General features: G+C 46.6%; 1 protein-coding gene across 1 annotated transcript in view; it reads left to right on the top strand.

Annotated features, from left to right (window-relative positions):
- LOC140409414 (cell division cycle protein 20 homolog) overlaps positions 1-19718 on the top strand; it is a 147376-nt gene that overhangs the window by 60619 nt on the left and 67039 nt on the right. The window contains exons 5-7 of the mRNA XM_072497853.1: positions 55-136; positions 7012-7134; positions 11978-12165. Coding sequence (XP_072353954.1) covers positions 55-136; positions 7012-7134; positions 11978-12165 — 393 coding nt within the window. The remainder of the gene's footprint in view (positions 1-54; positions 137-7011; positions 7135-11977; positions 12166-19718) is intronic.

Here is a 19718-nt window from a genome sequence, read left to right on the forward strand (position 1 = left end):
TTTTATTCTTGAAACTAATGTTCATCATTATTTTAAAAATATATTTCTAAATAGAAACAGCAGAGAGTGATGTCTTGCATCTCGAAAAAGTCCAGAAATTTGACCAACAATGGAAAATGTAGAGAAATTTGTGAAGGTAAACTAATTTACCATTATTTATCTGGTTATTTCCAACATACTTAGTTTATGCTTTAAAATGAAGAACTATTCTTGTTTTTAAAAATTAATTTGCAGGATGCAGGCATTCAGCAACATGAGTTTGATTCCCCGTGTTGTTGGGGAACTTAAATGAAAGAAATCTGGAATAAAAGCTAATATAGTGACCATTGTAACTGCTAGATTGTTGTAAAAATGCTTCTGCTTCACCCATATCCTTCGAGGAAGAAAATCTCCTGTCCTTAACCAGTCTTGACTCCAGACCCACAGCAATGTGGGCATTGCTGGCAAAGCCAGCATTTGTTGTCATCCCTAATTCTTGAATACCAAGAGTGGCTTGTTGAACCATTTAAGAGGACAGTTAAGAGTCAACCACATTGCTGCGGATCTGGAGTCACATGTAGGCCAGACCAAGTCAGGATGGCAGATTTCCTCCCATAAAGGGCATTAGTGAAGCAGATGGATTTTTATGACAATCGATAGTTTCATGGTCATCATTACTGAGACTAGCTTTCAATTCCAGATTTACTAATTTAATTTTAATCTCACCATGGTAAGATTTGAACCCAGGGCATTAGTCTAGGCCTCTGGGTTACCACTACACCATCATCTTTCTATATGTTTTTCTTTCACAGGATGTGGGTGTCACTTTTATTGTCTGTTCTTAATTGCCCTTGAGAAGATGGTGGTGAGCTGCCTTCTTTTAAAAAAAATCAATTTAGAATACCCAATTCACTTTTTCCAATTAAGGGGCAATTTAGCATGGCCAATTCACCTACGCTGCACATCTTTGGGTTGTGGGGGCGAAACCCACGCAAACAAGGGGAGAATGTGCAAACTCCACACGGACAGTGACCCAGAGCCGGGATCGAACCTGGGACCTCGGCGCCGTGAGGTAATCCACTGCGCCACCATGCTGCCCTTGTGAGCTGCCTTCTTGAAGTGCTGCAGTCCATGCGGTGTAGCTACACTCACTGTACTATTAGGAAAGAAGTTCCAGAATTTTGACCTGGCAACAGTGAAGGAATGGTGATATAATTCCAAGTCAGGATGGTGTGTAGCTTTGAAGGGGAACTTTCAGGTGATGGTGTTCTCATGCATCTGCTGCCTTTGTCCTTCTAGATGGTAGAGGTTGTGGGCTTGGAGGGTGCTGTGAAGGAGCCTTGATGAGTTGCTGCAATGCATCTTATACATGATATACACTGCTTCATTGTGCATTGGTGGTGGAGAGAGTTGATGTTGGAAGGGATGGATGGGTGTCAATCAAGGTGGCTGCTTTGTCCTCAATGGTGTGTTGATCTTATTGAGTGTTGTTGCCTCATCCTCATCCAGGCAAGTGGAAAGTATTACATCACACTCCTGACTTGTGCCTTGTAGATGGTGGATAGGTTTTGGGGAATCAGGAAGTGAGTTACTTGCTGTTCTGTTCTTGTAGAGGCAATAGCATTGTGGTATTGTCACTGGACTAGTGATCCAGAGATACAATCAGATGATCTGGGGATCCGGGTTCGAACCCACCATGACAGCTGATGGAATTTAAACTCAATAAAATATCTGGAATTGAAAGTCTAATTATGACCATGAAACTATTGTTGATTGTCGTAAAAACCTATTTGGTTCATTAATGTCCTTTAGAGAAGGAAATCTACCATTCATACCTGGTCTGGCCGACATGTGACTCCAGACCCACAGCAATTGCCCTCAATTAGGGTTGGCACAGTCTGCGACGCGCACGTCCCATGAATGAATAAAATAAATATGTTATTTATTTGGCTAGTCCAATTCAGGTTCTGGTTAATGGCAACCCCAGGATGTTGCGGATTCAGCGATGATAATGCAATCTACAGAGTGCTATGTGAATGAATTTTCTTTCTTTCATTTATTCCCTGTCAACCAACCTTCTATCCATGGTACTATATTTCTTGTACCATAGGCCTGACATTTTGTATCAAGCCTCTTGTGAGAAATGCCATTGAATGTCTTCTGAACATCCATTTGCGCTACCTTTACTGCATTGCCTTCAGCTATCCACTTCTTCAAGTAACCCCTACATTTCTAACTGCTTATTAGTTTGATGTTGGATACTAGATTCAAAAATGTTTTCCAATTAAGGGGCAATTTAGTGTGGCCAATCCACCTACCCTGCACATCCTTGGGTTGTGGGGGTGAGACCCACGCAGACACGGGGAGGATGCGCAAACTCCACACGGATAGTGACCCAGGGCTATGATCAAACCTGGGTCCTTGGTGCCGTGAGGCAGCAGTGTTAACCACTGTGCCATCATGCCACCCTAGATTCTAAAAACCAACAGCTGCATTAAGCTTGCTTATCCATAGTGTCATGAGAATGTCGCTTTAAGAAATGTTTGACTGCTCATATTACTGCAGTGATGTCAGGAGCTGAGCTCTGGCTCTGCTTTTTTAGTTTCACTTTGCGAAAAGCTTGGGTGTGTCTGTGTTTTTTTTGTTTCGTTTTCAGTGTTGGAGCTGAAGCCAGACAAAGCAGGTGTACTGTTGTTCTCTCTGCCATGAAAAGACTATCTCTTGATCATTTGGTGAATTCAGAATTATAAATGTTTTCAGTAGTGAATGTAAACCTGATGTACTTCTGTTAAAAGGTGTTTCTTTTGTCTTCTGGATGTTGCTTGGGGAGCTATTAAAGATTACTTAGTGCTGTATACTTTGGGGGTTGTATTTGAATTAATGGTTGCTAAGATGTTCACTGTATGTTTTAAAAATGTTAACTTGAGTTCATAGAATAAACGTTGTTTTGCTTTAAAAAATACTTTTCCATTTCTGCTGTACGACACCTGTAGAGTGGGCCGTGTGCTCCCCATACCATAATCTATTAAAAGTTGTGGGTCAGGTGAATTCCATGATACACTTTGGGGTTCTCTAAACCCTGGCCCATAACAATAGTTAGCTGGTTTATCATTGTGTCCCTCGTTGAATAAGGATGCAAATCAACTGTTTTCTGGTCACATGATATAACTTGCTTATTTAATGAGGAATGCAGAATTGTGACTAAAGTCACTGCTGTTATGTCTGACTTCTTGCAACAGACTTATTCCATCGTGGCCTGGGCTCTGCTAATTGTTTCAGAGCTAATTGCTCTTCCACAATTAACTCTAACAATTGTTCCATGATCTATTCTCGCACACTGATAATTGCATTTCTTTCAAGATTTGGAAAAACAATGGCCGGAATTCTCTGACTGTTGGGATTCTGTTCCCACCAGCAGTGGAGCCTTGCCTGTGGGTTTCCTGGCAGCTTGGGATGGCTTCAATCGGAAATGCCATTGACAAGCGGCGGGAGCAGAGAATCCGGCCGCCATCGAACGGAGCACTGCATGGCTGGGAGACTGGAGAATCCAGCCCAGTGTAATTTATTTAATATCGTTGCATTGCCTTCATCCTCCCCAATTAAATTCCTCCCTTTATCACTGAATTGTCCTATCCCATAACTAACCTATCACCTTTGATATATTCATAGGAGTCATTGCTGTTCATGGCCCCCTTCGCTGCACAAATTGGCTGCTGCATTTTCTGCAATACAAGTAACTCCATTTCAAAAGTATCGGAACTTAATGGCCTTAATCTTTTCAGATGGCTGGGTCTCACTTCCCGTGATCTGAAGAATCAATGGGGAACACATCCCCGCTGACTCCCGAGTTTCCTGCAGCCATTTCCCGCTTGAATGAGTACTACTGTGCTCCTCACTCAGAAGGAAGGTCCACCTTAGAGAGCTGACGGCCAATCTGATTGGCTAGCATCTCTCCAGTGCCTGCAGCGACAAGAGCTGTAATGGACTGAAGAGGAAGTGCATGAGGACACCGGAGACTAAATCTGGGCACCGGAAGCCAAGGTACATTCAAGGGGTCGGAGGGCAGGGAAGACCTGGGAGGGCACGAAGGAGAGGACCGGGGGAGAGGTTGGGGTTGGGTGAGGCTGGTGAAGGGAGGGAGCTCTGCAAGTCATAGGACCTTAAGTGGTGGGGGGCGCCCAACTTCAGAAGGTGGTCTCCCACACAATATTAAAGTCTGTTGATTCCCGTCCTTCCCCCACACAAGGTCATTCCTCCGACCAGCCTAAAAGTAGAGGCTGAGTGGGAAATGGCCATTAAATGACCAATAATGGGAACAAAGGTGGGCTCTCTGTGCCTTGTGGTATCAGGCAATCCCCTTTATAAACCGGAAGGTGCTTTACTCCTTCAATGTGCAGCTGGTTTGTGACCACCAGTTGCGATTCATGCATATGAGTGCCTGTTATTCAGGAAGCGTGCGTGATAGTTACATCCTCGGTCAATCGCTGATGCTTGGCATTTTCGTCGGTCACCCCAGTCTGCAGGGATGGAACATAGAGGTCAAAAGGATTATCCCTTCAGTTCTTGGCTGATGTCGCCAGTGCGGAGGCCAGAGACTGCAGAAGAGGCCAGGTACAATGATAGTCACCATGCCACCTGATCTGTAATCGGGCGGTGCATCAGCCTTCTAAAGATGCGGTTCGGTTGCCTCGCCAGGTCCATTGTGTCTCTCCAGTATAGCCCTCAGAGGGTCTCCTGCATTGTTGTAGTCTGCTGTGCGCTGCACAACCTGGCTCTGCAGCGGGGTGATGACCTTCCTGAGGAGCGGCACATGAAGGCAAAAGTCGAGGAAGAAGCCACTGAGGATCTGGGGGATGGAGGCCAGGTGGGGGAAAGTGTGTGCATGGGCAGGAGGCCTCCTGCTTTATGGAGTAGGAGCAGCTTGTCCGTCAGTGCCACCCCAACCTCCTCCCTCCCACGACATCGTGACCTCTCTGCATCCAGGGGATGTTGGCAGCCGAGAACTTAACCTTCTGGTCCTGCTGCTGTAAGTGGGATTTCCCATTGAATCTGCGGCAGGGGTGGGCCATTGGTGGCACCAGAAGATCCTGGAAGATCTTGCCCATGTAATGTTTTCAGAAAATTCTGCCGTTTAATACTATTAAGTGTTGCCTTTCAGTATTATCTGATCATCCTAAAGTTGTTCTTTGCTTGTTGTGAATTTTCCTAATTAACACTTTATGCTCCTTTTAATGATTGGTGCAGCATGGGAGTGGCGTGGGGGGGGGGGGGGGGGTGCTGTTCACAGTAGTTGAGAGGTGTGGAGTGGAAAAAAGTAGCAGCAGCACGAAAATAACCTCTCTGTAATCTTCTGCCTGAGCTGTAAGACTATTTGTCAAGGTGCACTGTTTCCTCTTACAGCCTGTAGAGAATTTGTGTGATTTGTTTCAACCTTGTGGGTTTCTCTTCTCTGAGCTGTAGCTACTTCCTGAGGCCAAGTGGCTCTGTTGACCACAGGATTAAAAACCTGTATAAGTATGTTTCCCACAAGAAAGACTTGAATAAATTATTTTTAGAATTGCATGCAAAATTGCAGAAGATTGCAAGATAAACTTTATCAGATAAATAGTCAGGGGATTTAGTAAGGGGAGGTCGTGCCTGACAAACCTGTTAGAGTTCTTTGAAGAGATAACAAATAGGTTAGACCAAGGAGAGCCAATGGATGTTATCTATCTTGACCTCCAAAAGGCCTTTGATAAGGTGCCTCACGGGAGACTGCTGAGTAAAATAAGGGCCCATGGTATTCGAGGCAAGGTACTAACATGGATTGACGACTGGCTGTCAGGCAGAAGGCAGAGAGTTGGGATAAAAGGTTCTTTTTCGGAATGGCAACCGGTGACGAGTGGTGTCCCGCAGGGTTCAGTGTTGGGGCCACAGCTGTTCTCTTTATATATTAACGATCTAGATGACGGGACTGGGGGCATTCTGGCTAAGTTTGCCGATGATACAAAGATAGGTGGAGGGGCAGGTAGTATTGAGGAGGTGGGGAGGCTGCAGAAAGATTTAGACAGTTTAGGAGAGTGGTCCAAGAAATGGCTGATGAAATTCACCGTGGGCAAGTGCGAGGTCTTGCACTTTGGAAAAAAGAATAGAGGCATGGACTATTTTCTAAACGGTGGCAAAATTCATAATGCTGAAGTGCAAAGGGACTTGGGAGTCCTAGTCCAGGATTCTCTAAAAGTAAACTTGCAGGTTGAGTCCGTAATTAAGAAAGCAAATGCAATGTTGTCATTTATCTCAAGAGGCTTGGAATATAAAAGCAGGGATATACTTCTGAAGATTTATAAAGCACTAGTTAGGCCCCATTTAGAATACTGTGAGCAATTTTGGGCCTCACACCTCAGGCAGGACATACTGGCACTCCAGCGGAGATTCACACGGATGATCCCAGGAATGGTAGGCCTAACATACGATGAACACCTGAGGATCCTGGGATTATATTCATTGGAGTTTAGGAGGTTGAGGGGAGATCTAATAGAAACTTACAAGATAATGAATGACGGTGGAGGCCGGGACGTTGAGTGTCTTTAAGACAGAAATTGATAAATTATTGATTTCTCGAGGAATTAAGGGCTATGGAGAGAGAGCGGGTAAATGGAGTTGAAATCAGCCATGATTGAATGGTGGAGTGGACTCGATGGGCCGAATGGCCTTACTTCCGCTCCTATGTCTTATGGTCTTTAGTGACCAAGATGCTTCATTTCAATTTCTCTAAATCCATTTCCTCTGGCTGTTTAACTATTTAAAGAGCTAATACACTTGGCTAAGCCAATTATAGAGTAAATGTTCACAAGTTTCAGAAATTATTTAAAGTTTTCAAATTTAAACATAAATCTTTAATTTTACATGTAAGGTAAAACATTTCCAATGAATTTTACTGTGATGCATTTATTTACTAATTATTGGTCAGTATTTATGATTACATTGAAGCCCTGACAAGAAAGGAATTGAAGGACCTAGCAATAATGTTGAAGTTCCTGTTCTTTGTCTCAGAATACAAGAACAACCTGGGTGACGCTTTTCTTCATGGTCAATGTGATGGCACAAAAAGCAAACGATGTATACCTCTAACCCCTATGAAAGTCTTAGATGCTCCAGGTCTGAAGGATGATTACTGTAAGTATTCTTATAATAATCTTTTTATAATAATCTTTTTTTTGTCACAAGAAGGCTTATTAACACTGCAATGAAGTTACTGTGAAAAGACCCTAGTCGTCACATTCAGGCACCTGTTCGGGTACACAAAGGGAGAATTCAGAATGTCCAAATTACCTAATAGCACGTCCTAATGGATTGTGGGAGGAAACCGGAGCACCCGGAGGAAACCCACGCAGACACGGGGAGAACATGCAGACTCCGCACAGACAGTGACCCAAGCCGGGAATCGAACCTGGTGCTGTGACGCCATAGAGCTAACCACTATGCAACTGTGCTGCCCACATTTCTGCACTTTACAAATATTTTTACTTGCCCTGTGTTTAAAACAAATGCTATTATGTTAGAAACCGTGGCCAGAATTCTCCGGCCTTTGGGATTCTCTGTTCCCACTGGCAGCGCTCCCCCGCCTGGGGATTTCCCAGAGGCGTGGGATGTCTTCAATGGGAAATCCCATTGACAAGTGGCGGGAGTAGAGAATCCCACCGGCAGCAAATGGCATGCCCCCAAGAAGCAAGTGGCTGGAGGACTGGAGAATCAGCCCTAATATTTTTGAGATTGGCTTTTGTATATCCCAAGCCTCATTCTTACCGGTTTTAGGATTAAATTGGAAGTAGCCAATAACTAAGTTATTCTATCTGGGGTTGGTTAATTTTCTTTCTAGAAGCGTACATATGTTTGAGAAACCAGATCTACTGGAGTTTAACTGATATGAAAAGTACTGTGAGCAGTGTCACATCCAATGGCAATATTAACCTGAATTAATATTGGGAAAGATTAATGAGAATGCAATAATAATTTTATTGAGGAACTTGCAGATAGGCACCAATATTTTCACAAATTAATAACTAACTATTGTTGTGCTGTATCAAGACTACAAATGGGTCCTGTGGAAATTTAAGTTTCCTAGGGATAAGGAGTTTTCTTTCTTTTCCCACGTCCGTAGGATTTAATCCCAGATTGACTTCTCCGTGGTGGGCAGGTCTCTTCCCTTGGGGGTGAGGGTACTTGCCGATTATTTCTGGGATCATTCTCTGTATTATTGTGGACTTGATGTTGGAGCCGGGCTGCTCTCAGCGACCCCAGTGGAGATTGGCATTGCTTGCAGAGAAGGGATTTTTTGATCATGTACCCTCAGCCATTGGGGAGTATGTTGAGGAATGAGACGGGTTCACCTTCTATGCTCTGGGAAGCCCTGAAGGTGGTTATTGTGGGGAGATAATCACTTATAAGGCACATAGGGATAAATCCGGGAAGGTGAGAGGCAGAGGCTGGTGGACACCAATCCCGAGGTGGACCGCCAATACTCGATCGCCTCGACACCGCAGCTATTGGCGAATAGAAAAAAATTGCAAACGGAATTTGAGTTGTTGTTGACGGGTAAGGCGGTCGAGGGAGACTGACCATGAGTATGGGTAGAAGGCCAGTCATCTATTGGCTCACCAGCTGAGGCGGCAGATTGCTTCCCGGGAAATAGTGCAGGGCAGGGTCTCGGGTGATGGGTTGGTTTTTGCCCCAGAGAAGGTTAATGAGATGTTTGGGGCCTTCTGCTATGAGTTGTATGAGTCTGAGCCCCTGGAGGAGGGTGCATCAATGAAGCAATTTTTGGATGGGTTGCCGAGTTGGAGATGCCGATAGGGCTGGAAGAGATTGAGCTGTATTAGGTCAATGCAGACGGGTAAAGCACCTGGTCCGGATGGCTTTCCCAATGAATTTTACAGTTAGTTGCTGGTCAGTTGGTCCCACTGTTTCTGGATATGTTTAATGACTCCATGTCCCCGTGGGATGTTGGCTCAGGCATCGATCTCCTTGAACCTGAAGAATGATAAGGATCCCATGGAATGTGGGTCATATCTGCCTATTTGGTTGTTAAACGCTGATGCTAAGTTGTTGGCTAAGGTATTGGCAATGCGATTGGAGCCCTACCCACCTGGGGTGATCTCGGAGGAACAAACTGGATTTGTTAAGGGCCGGCAATTGTTGGCCAATATAAGGAGCTTGTTAAATGTTGTGTTTTCGCCCTCCTTAGGTCCCAAGCAAGAGGTGATTATTTTGATGCACGCAGAGAAGGTGTTTGATAGGGTTGAGTGGGGGTATGTGAGAATGGTACGAAGCATTTAAAAAGGAATTTAGAGTACCCAATTCATTTTTTTCCAATTAAGGGGCAATTTAGCATGGCCAATCCACCTAACCTGCGCATCTTTGGGTTGTGGGGCGAGACCCAGGCAGACATGGGGAGAATGTGCAAGCTCCACACAGACAGTGACCCAGGGCCGAGATCGAACACAGGTCCTCAGCACCATGAGGCAGCAGTGCTAACCACTGCACCACCGTGCCGCCCTAGTAACAAGCTGATCTATCTGTCAATCCTCTTCCAGCAGTCACCTCCAAGGCTCACACGTGAATAAAGTTAGATCATGTACTTAGATGCAACTAATAATCATGGAACTGATGATATAGGTCTAACCTTCTACATTTTATTGGTGCAAAATAAGAGTAGTCCTGGCGTGGTTGCTGGAATTTGGGTTATAGCCTTTTACCTGCTCAAAAATTCTAATAGAATTAATTATTGGTCCCCACTGAACACGAGTGACACGGTAATAAGGGCAAATAGCTACCAACTCATTGATTCAGTCATTTGCACAAGAACTGCACCTAACTTAACTCAATCTTCTAGAAATGAAGACCGTTAGTTATTTGCAAAGCCTGTCAAACCGGGAAGTGGTTGAATTCACAAGCTTTGATGCACAAACTTTGGCTGAAATATCAACTTTGACCGAAGAGATTAGAAAAATATAACCTTGGCTGTGGATGTAAAAAGGATTCAGCAAACTTAATTTCAGACAGGGAAATCTTTTGTTATCCACCCTGCCATGGAAGCCTTACCATCGGTTCATTGTGTGCATTCTGCACATGTTGATTTTTTTCGGCAGGCTGCAGATCTGTAAGTGGCAAGTCTTGTGGCTAATTGTGTTCCTTGCGTGTGATATAATTGGGGATAGGTTTTTGAGGCCTAATTTTTGCTCAGAAAAGTGGCTTGCAAATTCTTAAGTAGTTTTTTGCCATCTTAGAGAGAGAATTAAAGCATTAAACTGTTGCCCGATCACAAAGGTTTTTGCTCAAGAACCACAAAGTTACAACTACCCTTGATGTCTTGGAGCATTACCCAATCTATTCTGTAAGGCACAATAGACTGCCTGTGCATTTTCTTTTTCTTTTAAAAGTTTAGAATACCCAATTAATATTTTCCAATTAAGGGGCAATTTAGCATGGCCAATCCACCTACCCTACACATATTTGGGTTGTGGGGGCAAAACCCACACAAACACGGGGAGAATGTGCAAACTCCACACGGACAGTGACCCATAGCTGGGATCAAACCTGCGACCTCAGCGTCATGCGGCAGCAGTGCTATCCACTGCGCCACCGTGCTGCCCCAAATGCCGTGCATTTTAAGACGGTAAGACATTTCAGTTCATAGTGTACTCTCAATCTGAGGCAGCAGGGTAGCGCAGTGGTTAGCACTGCTGCTTCACGGCACCGAGGTCCCAGGTTCGATCCCGGCTCTGGGTCACTGTCTGTCTGGAGTTTTGCACATTCTCCCTGTGATTGCGTGGGTTTTGCCCTACAACCCAAAGATATGCAGGGCAGGTGGACTGGCCATGCTAAATTGCTCCTAAAATTGGAAAAAATAAATTGGGTACTCCATAATTATTTCAAAAAGTGTATTCTCAATCTACTCAAACTACAGGCTGCAAGCGAGTTCTATCAGGAGTGCCCCGATGACAGTGCCAGGGAGGGTGGGGGGGAGAGGTGGTGGTGTGAGTGCTCCCCCCCTCACCCCCCCGATGCTTCCATGGTGAGGGGGTCGCCTTGCTGGCTGTATCAGGCCAGCCCCATCAGAGTGATGGCGTAAACCCAGTGCCAGGAAATCTGACCTGAAAACTCAGCTGTGTTCCTGGAGAGAATCATGCCGGTTTTCAGTCAGAGCCTGACCACACTGACATATTTTGGGGAAAAATCTGCCTTGTGAATTTCTTTATTTTTTGACTAACACGTTGACTGGCCAGGTAGCTGCCATATTAGAATGTCTGATTCTTGACCAGAAGATAAAAATTTGAATCCCATTTTCAACTGGCCTTCATTTAGCACAGGGCTAAATCGCTGGCTTTGAAAGCAGACAGAGGTAGGCTAGTAACACGGTTCAATTCCCGTACCAACCTCCCTGAACAGGTGCCGGAATGTGGCGACTAGGAGCTTTTCACAGTAACTTCATTTGAAGCCTACTTGTGACAATAAGCGATTTTCTTTTCATTTCATTTCATTTGGTGTTCCATGAAAGTTTGTCTCATCCAGTTTACCTCGAGAATAAAGGAAAATGGGACATGAAGGGAGCAGTTGGGAATTTTTAAAGGAAGTCTAATTAGTCAAAGAAGCTAATTGCTCTCGTCACCAGCTGTACCTCCATTTGAGGATAAAATCAACTCAGGGTTTTAGGTTTCTGCTATGGGTCTTCATGTGATTGAACAGGCCGATTCTCTCAGAGATCTTTGGACACATGGGACAGGCAGTCCCATAAGGTAGTGGCATCTGGAATGCAGGATCTGCTTCCTTTTCTTTCCTTTTCTGCTACTGCATTGCCTGATCATTGAGACATTATCACTCAAAGCATGATACAGCTTGATGGACAGGTTGTTGCCATTTTGAATGAGTGTTGCAAGCTCCTCCAAGTCATTTCATGCAACAAGGCATTGTATAAAATGTTGTTTTTTGCTGTAACACCATTCTGTATTCTATCTTTTAGATCTTAACTTGGTTGATTGGAATGCAGCAAATCTGGTAGCCATTGCTCTTTCCAATGCAGTGTATCTCTGGCATCCAGATAAGGGAATGCAGGAGACCATAAGTGTGGAATCAGGATACATCTCATCAGTTGCCTGGATTAAAGATAGAAACAACCTTGCAATTGGAACTAGCGCTGCTGATGTGCAGGTAAGAGGATATTAATTATTGTCTTTTGGCTTGATTTGAGAGACCAAATAGATTATAGAAACTATTCTTTGTTTAAAGCAAACTTTTTTCCCACTTTAATGTCACACACAATTAATTCTGGCTTGAAAAAATAAGCTAGAGATACAGTAATGATTGTGTGTAACATTGTAGATAGGCAATGTAACAATATGTAAGGTGACTGATAGAAATACAACTGCTGGCTTTTATGGAGGGGTTTGAAATTAGGCTCCATGCCTGGATCTTCAGGTGGGTTCCACTTCTGTCACACCAACAACCTGTTTGCAATAAAATGTCCCTTCTTTGCCACATTCTTCATTTGGCACTAACAAGCGTTGCTATTATAAAAGTGATAATAGAGGACATCCGGTGGCAGCTATGAAGGAGTAGGTCGCACATTTGGTGGCTCCCGCTCGGGTCGGAACTTTGGACCTTTTTCCCCGATTTCTTTGTCGGATCTCATTTGGAAAATTGATGTTGGATGCAACTGTGACGAAGAACCCTACATCAGTTCATGGAGAGGTGGACCAGGAGTGCTTGCAAAGGAAGAAATAGGCAGAGAAGGCTTGGTCTGAGGCTGCAGCGGGAGAAAGCATGGCGGACGACCAGAGTCCTGGCTCGACGACCCAGCGGTCAACGTAGCAGCTGATGCAGTTCATACAGGAGGGCTTTGCCAAGCAGAAACAGGAATGCTCGGACCCGATTAAGGAATCGATTGTGCGGCTGGAACTCAGACTGGATGCTCAAGACCAGGCGATCCAGTAAGTGGAGAAGGCACTGACGGAGCAGGAGGAACACTTATCTGCAGTGGAGTTGGAAGTGGGGATGTTGAGAGATGAACAGAAAAGGCTTCAGGGGAAGATGGAGGATCTAGAGAACAGGTCCTGCTGGCAGAACCTGAGAATCGTGGGTCTCCCAGAGGGATCCGAAGGAGCGGACGCAGGGGCATACATATCGGATATGTTCGAGATGTTACTGGGAGAGGGGATATTCACCCGACCCTTGGAGGTGGACAGGGCGCACAGAGTGCGAGCAAGGCAGCTGCGTGTAGGCGATCCCCCGAGAGCAATGATGGTGAGATTCCACAGGTACCTGGACAAGGAGTGTATCCTATGGTGGGCAAGGCAGACACGGAGCTGTAAATGGGAGGACGGCACCTTGCGTATATATCAGGATCTGAGCATGGACGTGGCCAGGAGAAGAGCAGGGTTCAACCAGATAAAATCGACCTTTTCAAGAAGAAGGTGGTTAAGTTTGGACTGCTGTATCCGGCCCGTCTTTGGGCCACTCACGAAGAGCAACATTCGACTTTGAGTCGCCCGAGGAAGCGATGGACTTCGCTACTTCGAGTCGCCCGAGGAAGTGATGAACTTTGCTAGAAGGAAAGGGCTGGTAGTGGATTGAGGTGTTTGGACTGAGCTTTGCTGCAGCATTCATGTTTTAAAAAGTTTTTGTTTTTGTACGTTATCTGTAATGCCTTCTGTATAGATTTGGGGCCTGCCGGTGAGCTGTGTGAGTTAAAGTTTGCATTTGCGCTGATGGGGGATGGAGGTGTGAATGTTAGATGTTGGATCTTCTTTTTGATTTTCTTTGTGTTTCTTTTGGGCAAGTGAGTTGGGATTGTTTTTGTTTGCATATGTGTGTCCGAGTGGGGGGGATGGAACAATAGGTGGGAAAATGTCTGGCGCCATGGGCGGAGCCACCAGGCACGTTAGCTCACAGAAGCGCAGTGGGGGGTGAGCAGATGTTATGCTAGTTGAAGTGGGCTGTTTGTATAGTGCTGTTACTGGGGGGTGGGGCTAGGGGGGGGAAATGTTCTGCTGACGGGGGAGGGACTTTTGCTGTGGGACAATAGGGAGGTCGGGGATGGAGGCTGCCTGTGGGCGGGCCTGTGGATGCGTGGGGCGCGGGCTGGAGACTGGCCCAAGAAGGGTAATGGCTGATCGGTAGGGGGGGGGCAGAAGCCCCCCAACCAGGCTGATCACATGGGATGTAAGAGGGCTAAATGGGCCGGTTGAAAGGGCACGCGTGTTCGCGCATTTGAGGGGACTAAAGGTGGACGTGGCAAAGTTGCAGGAGACACACCTCAGAGTAACTGACCAGGTCAGATTAAGGAAGGGATGGGTCGGGCAGGTTTTCCACTCGGGGCTGGACTCTAAGACTAGAGGGGTCGCGATCCTGATCAACAAGCGCGTGTCATTCGAGGCGGGAAGAAGAGTTGTGGATGTGGGGGGTCGGTACATCGTGGTCAGTGGGAAGCTGGAGGGGCTGCTGGTGGTACTCGTGAATGTGGATGCGCAAAATTGGGATGATGTGGAGTTCATAGGAGGATGTTGGAGAAGATCCCGGACCTGGATCTGCATAAGGAAAATGTAACTGGTCTGATTAGTAAGTTTGCAGACGACACAAAGGTTGGTGGAATTGCGGATAGCGATGAGGACTGTCAGAGGATACAGCAGGATTTAGATTGTTTGGGGACTTGGGCGGAGAGATGGCAGATGGCGTTTAATCCGGACAAATGTGAGGTAATGCATTTTGGAAGGTCTAATGCAGGCAGGGAATATACAGTGAGTGGTAGAACCCTCAAGAATATTGAAAGTCAAAGAAATCTAGGAGTACAGGTCCACAGGTCACTGAAAGGGGCAACACAGGTGGAGAAGGTAGTCAAGAAGGCCTTCATTGGCCGGGGCATTGAGTATAAGAATTGGCAAGTCATGTTGCAGCTGTATAGAACCTTAGTTAGGCCACACTTGGAGTATCGTGTTCAATTCTGGTCGCCACACTACCAGAATGATGTGGAGACTTTAGAGAGGGTGCAGAAGAGATTTACCAGAATGTTGCCTGGTATGGAGGGCATTAGCTATGAGGAGCGGTTGAAGAAACTCGGTTTGTTCTCACTAGAACGAAGGAGGTTGAGGGGCGACCTGATAGAGGTCTACAAAATTATGAGAGACATAGACAGAGTGGCTAGTCAGAGGCTTTTCCCCGGGGTAGAGGGGTCAATTACTAGGGGGCATTGGTTTCAGGTGAGAGGGGCAAGGTTTAGAGTAGATGTACGAGGCAAGTTTTTTACGCAGAGGGTAGTGGGTGCCTGGAACTCGCTACCGGAGGAGGTGGTGGAAGCAGGGACGATAGTGACATTTAAGGGGCATCTTGACAAATACATGAATAGGATGGGAATAGAGGGATACGGACCCAGGGAGTGTAGAAGATTGTAGTTTAGTCGGGCAGCATGGTCGGCATGAGCTTGGAGGGCCGAAGGGCCTGTTCCTGTGCTGTACATTTCTTTGTTCTTTGTTCTTTGTAAGCTGGTCATGGGGGGAAACTTCAACACAGTCATTAACCCAGGGCTAGACCGATCTAGCTCAAGGGCAGGCAGCATGCCAGCAATGGCAAAGGAGCTACAGGGATTTATGGAGCAGATGGGGTGGGTTGACCCATGGAGATTTGGGCGGCCGAGAATGAAGGAGTTTTCCTTCTACTCACACGTGCATAAAGTGTACTCCCGGATTGACTTTTTTTTATCCTGAATAGGGCTTTACTGATGGGGGTAGTGGACACTGAGTATTCAGCGATCACGATCTCGGATCATGCCCCGCACTGGGTTGACCTACAGGTGAGCAAGGAGGGTGGCCAACGCCCTCACTGGAGACTGGATGTGGGACTTTTAGCAGATGAGGAGGTGTGCGGGCGGCTGAGGAGATGTATCCAGAACTATCTGGAAGTCATCAACACGGGGGAAGTTTCAGCTGCAATGGTCTGGGAGGCGCTGAAGGTGGTTAGAGGGGAGCTGACCTCAATACGGGCCCACAGGGAGAAGGTAGACAGAGCAGAGACGGACCGACTGATAAGGGAAATACTCCAGGTCGACAGGAGTTATGCGGAGGCCTCAGAGGCAAGGTTTCTAAGGGAACAACGGAGGCTACAGGCGGTGTCTGGCTTGTTAACTATAGGGAAGGTGGTGGAGCAGCTGAAGAAGGCGAGGGGGGCGATTTATGAATATGGGGAGAAGGCCAATAGAATGCTTGCGCAGCAGTTTAGAAAGCGGGAGGCAGCCAGGGAGATTATGAAAGTAAGGGACACGGATGGGAACCTGGTCGGAGACTCAGCTGAGGTCAATAAGGCGTCTAAGGAATTCTACAGCAGGCTGTATGAGTCGGAACCTCCAGCTGGGCCGGAGGGTATTAGGCAATTCTTAGGGAGGCTGGGGTTCCCGAAGGTTGGTGAAGAGTTGGTAGAAGGGCTGGGGGCCCCGATTGGGTTGGAAAAGATAGCCGAAGGACTGAAAGCCATGCAGTCGGGTAAATCCCCGGGACAGGACGGGTACCCAGTGGAGTTTTACAAAACGTTCTCTGGGATACTGGGGTCACTGCTGACGAGGACATTTAATAGGGCAAGGGAGAGAGGGGGGTTTCCCCCGACGATGTCACAGGCCACTATCTCATTGATCCTGAAGCGGGATAAGGACCTGGAGATGCGGGTCCTACAGACCGATCTCCCTACTAAATGTAGACGCCAAACTGTTGGTTAAGATCTTGTCCTCAAGGATTGAAGACTGCGTTCCGGACGTGATTGGGGAGGACCAGACGTGATTTGTTATGAGGAGGCAGTTGGCGGCAAACGTAAGAAGGCTTCTGAATGTAATTATGATGCCCCCCAGAGAGTAGGGACGTGGAGGTAGTGGTCGCAATGGACGCAAAGAATGCATTTGATTGGGTGAAATGAGATTATCTGTGGGAGGTACTGGGGCGGTTTGGATTTGGAGGGGGCTTCATTGACTGGGTCAGGCTGCTGTATCAGGCGCCCGTGGCAAGTGTTCGGATGAACAGGTTGACATTGGGCTATTTTAGGCTGCACTGGGGGACGAGGCAGGGATGCCCCCTCTCCCCGCTGTTGTTCGCACTGGCCATAGAGCCGCTGGCAATTGTGTTGAGAGTCTCAAGGGGCTGGAAGGGGCTGGTCCGCGGGGGGTGGAATACAGAGTCTCGCTATACACAGATGACCTGCTCTTATATGTGTCGGACCCACTGGAAGGGGTGGAAGAAATTATGAGGATTCTGAGGGATTTTGGCTGATTTTCGGGTTATAAATTGAACAGGGGAAAAGTGAGATGTTCGCGATCCAGGCAAGGGGACAGGAGAGGCGACTGGGAGAGCTGCCGTTTAGAGTGGTGGGGGGAAGCTTCTGGTACCTTGTGGCGCAGGAATGGGAACGGCTACACAAGCTAAATCTGGCCCGACTAGTAGACCAAATGTAGAGGATTTCCGAAGGTGGGACGTGCTCCCGCTGTCACTGGCTGGGAGGGTACAGACAGTGAAAATGATGGTCCTCCCGAGATTCCTGTTTGTGTTTCAGTGTCTCCCCATCTTTATTCCATGGTCCTTTTTTAAATGGGTCAACAAGGTGATCTCTGGCTTTGTATGGGCGGGTAAGACCCGGTGAGTTAAAAAGGCGATGCTGGAGCGCAGCCTGGGGGGAGGGTAGGCTGGCGCTACCGAACTTTAGTAATTATTATTGGACGGCGAATATCGCCATGATTAGGAAGTGGGTGGTAGGACGGGAGGGGGGGGGGGGGGGCGCGATGTGGTAGTGAATAGAGGCGGCATCATGTAAGGGCACTAGTTTGGGGGCTTTGGTAACGGCACCTCTGCCGTTCCAGCCGGCATGCTACTTCACCAGCCCCGTGGTGGTTGCGGCCCTGAGAGTCTGGGGGCAATGGAGGAGACATGTCTGTTAAGTAATGGGTTAAGAGACATTGCAATTAGTTGTCTCATTTATGTTAAGTATCCATTAATTGACACTGCTATGTAAAGGGGCTTCAGGTGGCTTCTGTCAGGTGATGTGTAGTTAGAGTTTTGCGCAAAGTCTGTTGGAATGAAATAAATGTGTGTTGGTGAAAAAGGAACAGAACTTTAGACTCTTCATATCACAGCAACTAAAACATCTAACAATTGGTAGCAGAGGATGGTTGCTGTGTAAATGTGAAGTGTTGAAAGATACAACTTTTCCAGATCAAACCAAGGAGTGAGTGGGAAAAGAACAAAAAAAGGGATATATGGCTGAACCGAGGATAAAGATGGCTGGATATGACTATCCTACCTTATTTTCTGAAAGGGAATCGTACGACCAATGGAGAAGTGCAGTAGTTATGTGGACTAAGGTAAAGTCATTTCCGCGCCAGCTGGCGGGGCACCAATGGCCTTTTCCGCCAGCCGGCGGGGCGGAAATCAGTCCGGCGCAGGCCTAGCCCCTCAAGGTGAGGGCTCGGCCCCTCAAGATGCAGAGAATTCCGCAACCTTGGGGCGGCGCGATGCCGGACTGATTCGCGCCGTTTTTGGCGTATGAACAGAATACGCCACTTTTCAGGGGGTGGAGCATCGTGAAAGCGGGAATTCTCCGCCTCGTCACCTAACGCGATTTCGGAGTCAGGGATCGGAGAATCCAGCCCCCGGTCTTTTGCTGATTTTCAATGGATTTTAAGGAGAGACCAGGGGATGGATTCTTCGTCCGGCCATGCCATTTTTCTGCCTCGAACTGCCGGCGGGATTCTCCATTACGCCGGCCAGTCAATGGAGTTTCCCATTGTGGGGCAGCCCCACGCCGTTCGGAAACCCCCGGGTGCCGGCAAAACGGAGAATCACGCCAGTGGAGAATCTCGCCCCAGATAAATGAAGAGGTTTATTTGGGTAATAGGTGAGCAGTTGTCTGTTAAGAACCCCGCTAATGTTAAATGTGAGGGTATTCCAAAACCCAGAAGGGTAACTTGGAATGCTGGTTCTTAGTGGTGCATATTTTCAATTTGATATCCTGTGAGAAAAGATAAGCAAACCAGGGAGTAATAGTCCAGTCATTTTGTAGTCAATTCGTTAACTTAAAAAACACAAGACAAGAAGGACTATAATACAATTCAACAGTTCACTTAATTAAATTGTTGCAAGGGCAACACGGTAATGTTAGCACTGAGATGTGCAGGGTAGGTGGATTGGCCATGCTAAGTTGCCCCTTGATTGGAAAAAATAATAATTAGGTACTCTAAATTTATTTTAAAAAGCTCCACTGATGGCTATACACACACAGTATTACATGAAGTTCACAACTACCTACATTTACTGAACTCCTTTTCCCAAACAACATCCAATATTGTACAACTCTATTAACCAAAACCAGCAGATAATTACCACGCACAGGTTATTTGTCCATGTTTGGGAAACACGTCTTCAGTTTCAGCGAAGGTGTAATCCTCTTGGTTTGAACTTTCTGCTGATGGGTGTGGCTGTGATGGTGGTTGCCTCTACCGTGGCCATTTCTCCAGTTATTGAGCTACGGATATATAATTCTTTTCCTTTGATGTTACCCACCCTGTGGACCTGGCTTGTGAGCATATATGTGCCAATTCTCTTATCTCTCGACTTTGAACTTACCTCTTCCATACCCATGTTTTCCCTTAGTCATATAGGCAAACACTTGCTTTTCTCACTGGCATGCTAATTTGCATATAAATACACCCCTTCAGAAGCTGCCCTTACTATTTTATT

The sequence above is a fragment of the Scyliorhinus torazame genome, chromosome 3 (assembly GCF_047496885.1).
Source record: "Scyliorhinus torazame isolate Kashiwa2021f chromosome 3, sScyTor2.1, whole genome shotgun sequence".
NCBI classification, from domain to species: domain Eukaryota; kingdom Metazoa; phylum Chordata; class Chondrichthyes; order Carcharhiniformes; family Scyliorhinidae; genus Scyliorhinus; species Scyliorhinus torazame.